Below are 9,715 nucleotides of genomic sequence, written 5' to 3'. Positions count from 1 at the left end.
CAACCAAGTGAAGAGGCCAACCGAGAGAAGCTTAAGGTCGACCAAGTTGTAGGGCTTCTGCCGAGTCAGTTTCTGCTGATCAAGTTGTAGGGCTTCTGCCGAGTGAGTTACTGTCGACCGAGTTGCAGGGTTTCTGCTGAGCAAGTTGCTGTCGATCGAGTTGCAGGGACCGAGGCCTGCGATGAACGCAGTTTCCTTGGAACAGATTCGCCCCACCTCCAGCTGTGCTTCGAGGCTTTCTTGGGTCGTCTGTTTCCCAGGATACAACAGCTAACCGTGATTCCCACTAGGCACTGGTGGTCACGACGAACTGAGAGGTACCCGGCTGCTATCACGTGCACTTCGTCGAGTAGGAGTTGCAAGACAGAGTTGGAGGGGGAACGTAGGTGGAGAGCTTCAACTTTTCGCGTATGTAACCTTTTTGCCTGTAGTCACAATCTCCTTTTATAGGAGCTTAAATGAACGGAAAAATAAATGATCGATTAATGATCATTACCCACCAAGCTGCGAAACGCCAATGTTTCTCTCGGCCATTTTGATTCTGCATTAATCTTCCTTTAATGCATCTATTATACAAGCAGCAAAATGGTTTACATGGTAAAATATTGATTGTTTCACTTGGTCAAATTTTACCCTTATCGGTCCGGCATTCGGCGCCCGCATGTCGCACTCGCACACGAGTCAACTTGGTTCAGTGCAAACCAATTCTTGGATTTGTCCCCCCCCCCCCCCCCGCGCGCACCCACGCGTGAGAGAGAGTGTCTCCCCATGCATTTGTTCACATCATCAAAGTATGTGAATCAATATAAACCAATCAATATACCATGAAACTCTCAATGTGGGACTAAAATCCCATTCACAATGGAGCTTCTATCTTCTTCCACCTCTTCTCCATTCACTCATATTCAATAATCTCCCACATGAATGGAGATAGGATATATGATAGCATTCAATAGTTGAGTCCAGTATAGGACAGGTAGGTGTTATCCTTTGAACCTTCCCTTGTGAAGATTTGTTTGCTTATTGGCTGACAGTAGACATGATGTCCTTGAACTGTTCTGTCGTTTGTGTAAGCATTGCCATATCTCACTCAAGACTTTCCCTGATACACTCAGTTCTCATGAGCGTGTTCATTCTTGGCCATGAACACGTCTGGTTCTGTGAGAAGCTCTAATAATTGTACCTCCAATTCTCTTCGAAGCGACCCTACTTCTTTCTTGCATAGATGATCTTTTAAAAGTATTCCACATTACTCTTCTTGGATCATTAAAAGTCATGTGTTTAACCTTCATCCTTCACTGATCCATTGGGCCATTCCCCATAATAAGTAATTTTTTGTCGGTACAGTTAGGTTGTCCCTTTGAACCTAGTTCTTAAGATCTTCAGTCTGCATAGGTTGTGTTTCCTTTACACCAATATTTTTCATTGGCATCAAGCCCATCCCCCGCGGTAAGTTTGCAACTAACTCTCTATTTAACCCCTTGGTTAGCGGATCCGCTAGGTTATCCTTTGACTTCACAGAGTCAACAGCAATAACTCTCATTGAGAGTAGTTGTTTAATGGTATTATGTCTACGACGTATATGTCTAGACTTACCATTGTACAAATGACTCTGTGCTCGGCCAATTGCTGATTGACTATCCCAATGTATGTAAATTACCGGCACAGATTTCGACCATCTTGAAATATCTTATAAGAATTGTTGTAGTCATTCAGCCTTTTCACCACATTTGTCAAGAGCTACAAACTCAGATTCTATCGTGGATTTGATTATTACGGTTTGCTTAGAAGATTTTTTGGAAATGGCTATACCTCCAAGAGTGAATACATATCCACTCATAGAGTTGGAGTCTTTTATGTCAGATATCCAACTCGCATTGTTGTATCCTTCAATCACAATGAGATATCTGGTAAAATGTAGTCCATATTTACGAGTATACCTCAAGTACCTTACTACTCTTGTTATCCCCTTCCAGTGCACAACATCGGAATTACTCGTGTATCTACTCAGTTTACTTACTACATAGGCTAAGTCTGGTTGCATACAACTCATCAGTACATCAGACTTCTAATCACTCGAGAGTACTCTAGTTGAGAGATACTTTTATCTCGATTTTTAGATAGATATTGACTCGTATATATCGGCGTTTGTGCCAACGCAGTATCAGCCTTGGTGAATTTCTCAAAAATTTTATCCACGTAATGGGACTAACTAAAAACAAGTCATTATGTTGTTCTAAGAATTTTGATTCCTAGAATCACATCAACTAGGCCCATGTCTTTCATATCAAATCTTGAGTTCAACATCCCTTATGTTTTCGTATAGTTCTCTTAATTGTAAAATTACTGTCAAACATTAATTTTCCCCAATATGTTGAGAGCAGTGATTTTTTGAATACGAATTAATTGTTGGATACAAATAATCTGTTACCGGAGACAATCGGAGCAGGACAGACAGGCCGGGCTGTCAGAGAGGTCGATCGGGTCGAGTAAACAGGTCGGACTGTCAGAGAGGTCAACCGGGTCGAGCAGACAGGTCGCACTGTCAGAGAGGTCAGTCGGGTCGAGCAGACAGGTCAGACTGTCAGAGAGGTCGGCCGGGTCGAGCAGACAGGTCGGACTGTCAGAGAGGTCGACCGGGTCAAGCGAGCTGACAGACCGGGCGAAGATCCTGAATGGGTAGAGAAGTTTGTCGGTCGGATGAAGAGACCGACCGGGCGAGCTGACCAAGGCATGCGAGTCGCAGTTTCCTTGAAACATATTAGCCCACCTCCGGCTGTGCTTCGAGGCTTACAAGGGTCGTATGCTTCCCAGGATACAACGGTCGACCGTGAATCCGACCAAGCACTGGTGGTCACGGCGAGCTGAGTGGTACCTGAATGCTACCACGGGCACTCCGCCGAGCAGGAGCTGCACAACAGAGGAGGAGGAAGAAAAATGGAGAGCCTTTACTTTCCTTGCTGTGTCTTCTGCCTATGATCAGAGCCCCCTTATATAGGAGCTCGGATCAATGGTCAGAGTTAATGATCTTAATGGTCATTATTAGCCGAGCAGTGAAACGACCACCGTTTCACTCATTATTACTCGACTGGTTTTATTCTACATTAATCTCGAATTTAATGCATCCGTTTCACAGCAGCAAAAGATCTACGTGGCAAAATATTGATTGTTCTACTTAGGTAAATTTTTGCCCCGACCGGTCCGGCATTCGTGTGGGCAGGAGTCAACTTGGTTCAGTGCAATCCGGGCCCTGGATTTGCACCCCCCTGCGCACCCACGCGTGAGAGAGAACAAATTATTGCTCCTAAAAAATACAATATAATTACAGATATTTTAAGGGAATTGGAATTTATACACATCACCATGATGTGTTGGAATTTATAAGTCATCTTAATGGAGACCCAACCCATTTTAATAATTCATCAAAAGAAAGATATTCATTCTCATCCCTATCTCCCTCCCCTCTCCTCCGGATGGATATTCAACTTTCATCTTAATGTCTGTATTATCTCTATAAATTTAATTAAGTATTAATTTTTTTAATAAAATAAAATAAGCAATGAAGATGTTAAATTAAAATTGGATTTGGATTAAATAAAATTCATCCCGTAAGTAATGTGTTGGTCTAAATCAGAATTGATTTAAATTTGATTTGATTGAACCAAATTTAATTTACTTAAATCAGTTCAATAAATTTAGTTTTCTTTTAAAAAAAATCTATTCTCTTATGTTTTTTACTTCCACATAAGCAATTTTGCTTCTACCGCCTAAGCATAAGCCTGCATGCACCGGTCGCTTCTTGTCCTTTTCTTCTATTTTTCTTCTAAACGTAATATATTTATTTTTCTCTTCTCCTTCTTCGATAGTATATCTCTTTTCTTCTTTTTCTTCTTAAGAGAAGCAATCCTCTTTTTCTTCCTTGTAATGTTTTTTACTCAGCCAACAACCCTAGTCCGTCTTCTTTCTAACAAGAGCAATCCTTATTTTATCTTTTCTTATCATCTAGCTAGTTGAGGCTATCAAAAAGAGGATAAAACTTTCATTTTTTATTTTCTTTCATCTGTATGGTTGAGCCATATTGATTGACTATTAATCTGTTATTTGTTTATTTATTTTGATTGTTATTTTTTAACTTATTTAGTGATATAATTAATTTGAATTATTTCAAAATAGAATATCAATATATGTTGCAAAGAAAGAAAAGATTGACATCTTAAAAAATAGAAATTGTCAATTAATAAAAACACTTTAATGTTTGAAGCCTCTGTTATACAATATCTGTTATACACTATCAATCTAATGAATCATACAATAATTACAATAATTATTCAATCGAATGTTACAAATTCTTCTATATTCTCCTCAATTCAGATCCAATATCAAATTTTCTACTGGGTTCAGAATAAATTATCATCCCCAGAGTCATCGCCCTACAAATTATTCCAAAGGACCTTGGGTATATATATTAATATTTTATGAAATTTTAAGGGTAAAAATTAAAAAAACATTCTTTTTTTAATATTAAGAGTACATTTTATTTTGAAAAAAAAAAATGTCTCATCCTGTTCAAAATAGATATAAGTTTTTTGTTCAAATTAAATTGGATAGATATGAAGTAAAATTTTTAGGTAATTTTTTATACTTTGGAATATTTAGATGGATCCAACACGAGGATGGTGCTTAACCAAGGAATTGTAGTTGACCTATCCTCAACTAGGTCATGTCACAAGCTACCCAACACTGTTTACACTTCTAATAATGATCGGATTATTTAATCCGTTTAAACTCAAATATAATTTTTTTTAAAAGATCTCTTAGAAATCTAATGGTGCCAAAACTAATTACATGATGTTTTTTAAAATAAAATAATAATACATTAATTAACTACTGATATTTTAAGCAACGGAATTGGAAATTTGTGGCCTGTGGATTCATTTAATTAATACCACGTACATCGCTGCCATGGTGAGTTGGAATTGATAAGCAATCTTAATTAATGGAGACCCAATCCTGTTTAATAATTCATCAAAAATTGGAAGAAGACTTAAGGATCGGAGTCGTCGCCTTGCAAGTTGCAAATTATTGCTTCTCTTTTCTTTCTCCTCCAAGCTATTGTTAGCTAGATCAACATCAAACATTTCCTGCATCCTTCATCCAGAGCTATGGCAGGAGCTTTGGTAGGTGCCACGGCTGGCTTCTTCGCCAACAAGGTGGCAATTCTCGTCGAACTCGACGAGAAACTCAAGGCGATGGCTGGTACCAAAAGGAAGATAGAGAAGTTCAAGGAGTTGTTGACGAACACTGACTCGGTGATCCAAAACGTCGAGTCCCGCCCTTCTATTAACCCTGATGTGAAGGAGTTGCTGAAGAAGCTCAAATACTTGGCCTACGATCTCGAGGATGTTGTGGATTATTATGACACCAAAGTCTTGCAGAAGAAGCAGAGATCAAACACTGCTTTAAGGCCGGTGCGTGATTTCTTCTCTCCTAATAATCAAGTTGTGTTTAAGAGTAGGATAGGCAGCATGATAAAAGCTATAACAGAAAGTCTGGAATCTATTTTGCTGCAAAAGTCCATTCTTCTCAATTTGCCACCAGGCATGTCGCAACCAAGTCCTTACAGAGAGAACCACTCCCGCAATAGGTTTGTTGTTAAAGGGAGAGAACCAGAGAAGCAGATGATTGTCAACATGTTGATAGATGATGATGAAAGCAGCCATGATACAGTGAAGGTCATTGCCATCGTTGGGATGGGTGGCCTGGGGAAGACTACACTTGCTCAGCTTGTTTACAATGATCAGAGGGTGCAAGATCATTTTGCAAGTCCAACAATGTGGACAGTTGTTGGGGCAGAATTTGATCCTGCAAACATAATGAAGTCTGTATTAGAGTTGACTACTGAGGCAACAGTCAACATCTCAGAAATAGATTTAGTGAGGCAGAAACTGGAAAAAGCATTATCTGGGAAGAGATTTCTGCTTGTGCTGGATGATGTATGGAATGAAGATCAAGAAAAGTGGGATGTACTGAAAGCAACCTTAATATGTGGGGCGAAAGGAAGCAAAATTTTGGTGACAACCCGTAGCCAAAACGTCTCTTCAATTATGGGCTCATCCAATACCACCACCCACCAAATACAACAGTTGTCCAAAGATGATTGTTTGTCCTTGTTTCAACAATTTGCTTTTGGAGACAACGAAGCAGATGATCATCAAAACTTGATGGAAATTGGTGGAAAGATTGTTGAGAAATGTGGCGGTGTTCCTTTGGCTGCCAAATCACTTGGTAGCATGCTCCGTGGCACTCGAGATGAGACTTATTGGTCCTCCGTATTGAAGAGTGAAATATGGCAGCTCCGAGATGAGGAACAGAAAGTGTTAGCTGTACTAAAATTGAGCTATGACGTTCTCTCTCCACAGTCAAAGAAGTGTTTTACATTTGGCTCCTTGTTCCCGAAAGACTATCCGATGCGAAAGGATGAATTGATAAAGCTGTGGATAGCAAATGATTTTGTACGTTCAGAAGGAAATTTTGATGCGGAAACAAATGGCAACCACATCTTTGATGATCTTGTGAGGAGATCATTCTTTCTCTTGGACCTTTTTGAAGATGATCCTAATGTAGCAAACATCACGATGCATGATTTGATGCATGATCTGGCACGATCTGAATCTGCATATGCATATTGGAATTCTTATCAAGACTCGGTGGAAGTTATTCAAAAACGAGCATATCATTTGCAAGTAGTTGAAGGAAAGTTACCAGACATGACTCAGGTCTTCGGCAAGAAACCATTGTACTTGCGCACTTTTATGTCCCTTATGCCCCGATATTCATCTTCATTGAGTATCAATCTGCTTGAAGTCTTCTCGAAATTGAAATACTTGCGGGCGTTAGATTTAACTGGTTGTGGCATCAGGAAGATATCGGCGTCAATAGAAAATCTGATACATTTGAGGTACCTCAACTTATATTACAATACAATTGAAGTTCTACCCGACTCTATAACCTATCTATCCAATTTACAGTATCTCAATCTCGGTTTCAATCACGAACTTCGAGAGCTACCAAAAGAGTTAGGGAATATGCAAAACCTTCGGGAACTTGATTTAGTAATGGATAATAGATTGATACACATTCCCTGTGGATTATCTCGGCTAACTAACCTTCGAAGTTTACCTGTCTTTATTGCTAGTGACAAAACTGGCGCATGCTCAATTAGGGAGCTTGAGGATTTGAAGCTTCAGGGAGAAATGATAATTAAATTTTCTGATGATTTTAAGAATTATTCTTGCAGTGGAAGAAAAATCTTGAAGAATAAAGTTCTTAATAAACTACTCATAGAGTTTAATGGTTCAGGAAGTTATCACAAGGACATGTTGGATGATCTTTCTCCCAACACGACCTTAAAGAAGTTGCATATATCGAACTATACAAGCCCACAATTTCCAACATGGATGAAAGAGCTACAACTGCCAAATTTGGTTGAAGTTCACCTCCACTGTAGTTGTGGGCATATTCCTCCTCCATTTCGAAATCTGCAGTCTCTCAAGAGACTTACTTTCTCTATGCATGGCATTACACATCTGGGCGCTGAGTTCCATGGGTCAGGAGGCTTTCCTTCCCTTCAAGAACTCAAATTGTCTCGCATGGATGATTTACAGGAATGGTCAGAGTCTCATGTTGATGATCAGTTGTTCCCTTCTCTGCGGTGGCTGCACATTTTCCGATGTCCTAATTTGAAAAGTACACCGAGGCTTCCCACACTCCGACACCTTGAGATATTATGCTGCAGTCAGAGCATACTCTCATGTATCGGTAGGCTAACTTCTCTTTCTTTTCTCAGAGTGCATAGTATCTATGGCGTGACATCTCTTCCAAGTGGCTGCATCAGAAACCTTACATCATTGACGGAATTACAAATTATATCATGCAGACAACTCCAATCTCTTCCTGGGGATGAAATGCAGTACCTTCAAATGCTTCGTTCATTGACCATTGAAGGGTGTATTAATTTGGCATCCTTCCCGTCGGAAGTGGGGAGTCTCACTTCTCTTTGTCGTCTACAGCTCTCACAATGTCCAAGTATAATATTGCAACCAGAAGAATTCGTACGAATCTTGAATTCAGTAGATGAGTTCCAAATACAGATTTGTGGCGACAATGTCAATTTATGTGGGCGACTGCAATACTTACGCATGCTCGAAAAATTGTCTCTATATGGTGCACGTTATCGAGCACCTTTAACCTGGTACACTAATCAGTATAAAAAATCACAGTTACGTATTTGTTGTTGTAATGAATTGGAGTCGTTGATGACAGCAGAACCAGCAAACAATATTGTGCTAGAAGAACTATACATATGTGGAATTTACAATCTCAAGACCTTGCCTGATTGGCTGCAGCATCTCAAGTTTCTTCGTTTACTATCAGTCGAGAACTGCCCACTATTAGAAACGGTGCCAAGGGGTTTAAAGAATCTACATATGTTGGAAACTTTGAAGATTGCCAATTGCCCACTACTGGAAAGTAGATGCGAAAGGGAAACAGGTGTAGACTGGCCGATCATCTCACATGTGCGAAATGTTTATGTACGCTCCTCAGCCGGACATGGAGAAGAGGTAAGATAGAAAACCATTATAGTTGAATAAAAAAATCATTATATGTATTTGTATTGGCAGCATAGCATGATTTCTTTCTTTTTTATGAGCATCTAGTTGATATTATTATCTTGACATGGTAATCTATATAGGAGGTTGTTCAGTGTCATCTCGTATACATGCATGTTGATGGAATTCATATTTTTTTGACATTTTTTATGGCATAATAAAGGTAGATTCCCGAAGCCAATAGAAATACCTTTTAATACAACGACTCGTGAAATTCTTGTAAAATTAAAAATCTTTTTCAAATATATATATATAATAGATTAAAAAAGGAGGAGCTTTCAAAATTCTCATAAAAAATAGTCACTTATTTAAAATTATTTTAGGCACTCATATATACGTATAGAATCGTATATTTTGTCTGCAATAGCGGTTATGCGCGACTCATTTTCATTTAAATGTGATAATACTGAATGGAATGGTGTTGTCATCAGTTTTATTTGATCATGATTTTTTTTGTTAAAAAAAATCTTTAGGTTATTAAGTTCGTTTGTGCTCATCATGTCTTTTGTCTTTCTTTGACCTCTAAATTGGTAGGTCGAGGATGAAGATTGGGCAGATATGAAGACTGAGCAGATGAAGACTCGGCATGAGATCATAGTTGCATCTTATGAAATCCTTTAGTAAAATTTCATAATTCTCATGAAAAAATAATCACTTATTTAGAATTCTTAATAAATTTAGACATTTAAATGTATATATATTATTAAACAGAGTACTTATGTCTTGATAAAATATACAGTAGCGAAGGCACCATATGCTTTGTAATGCATTTGTAATTCAAAAGTGATAATATTGATTGGAGCATTTCTAAAATAATGGGTAAGATGATATTGCATAAACATCAATTCAATTGTATGCAGTGTACATTGTTATAGTCCTTTTTAATAATATTGAATTATTTTCTTTAATCTCTTGATTGTAGGGAGACTGAGTATGAGATCACAATTTGTTGTTCCTATGAAGTTGCTCGCATATATGCGGTTTATTATATGTTACACTAGTCTATGCCTTATTTTGTTGTTGGATACATTATAATTTTTCTCTTT

The 9,715-nt window shown here is 38.5% G+C and overlaps 1 protein-coding gene across 4 annotated transcripts; it reads left to right on the top strand.

The window, feature by feature from the left end:
- Nucleotides 1-5,051: 5,051 nt before the first annotated feature.
- On the top strand, nucleotides 5,052-9,310 carry LOC121998463 (putative disease resistance protein RGA3). 4 transcript variants are annotated; one of them, XM_042553403.1, is made up of 3 exons: nucleotides 5,356-5,468; nucleotides 5,599-8,621; nucleotides 9,204-9,310. In XM_042553403.1, exons 2-3 carry the CDS (start codon nucleotides 5,601-5,603, stop codon nucleotides 9,288-9,290), a joined length of 3,108 nt encoding a protein of 1,035 aa, XP_042409337.1. In that variant the 5' UTR covers nucleotides 5,356-5,468; nucleotides 5,599-5,600; the 3' UTR covers nucleotides 9,291-9,310. The 4 variants fall into 4 exon arrangements, with proteins under 4 accessions (XP_042409335.1, XP_042409338.1, XP_042409339.1 ...); XM_042553401.1 differs by having other exon boundaries at nucleotides 5,052-8,621; XM_042553404.1 differs by lacking the exon at nucleotides 9,204-9,310 and having other exon boundaries at nucleotides 5,052-7,818; nucleotides 7,937-8,136.
- The last annotated feature ends 405 nt before the right edge of the window (nucleotides 9,311-9,715 follow it).

Source organism: Zingiber officinale, chromosome 6A (assembly GCF_018446385.1).
Source record: "Zingiber officinale cultivar Zhangliang chromosome 6A, Zo_v1.1, whole genome shotgun sequence".
Lineage (NCBI taxonomy): Eukaryota > Viridiplantae > Streptophyta > Magnoliopsida > Zingiberales > Zingiberaceae > Zingiber > Zingiber officinale.
The sequence above is the reverse complement of the archived record's forward strand: the minus strand, read 5'-3'. Positions and strand labels throughout refer to the sequence as shown.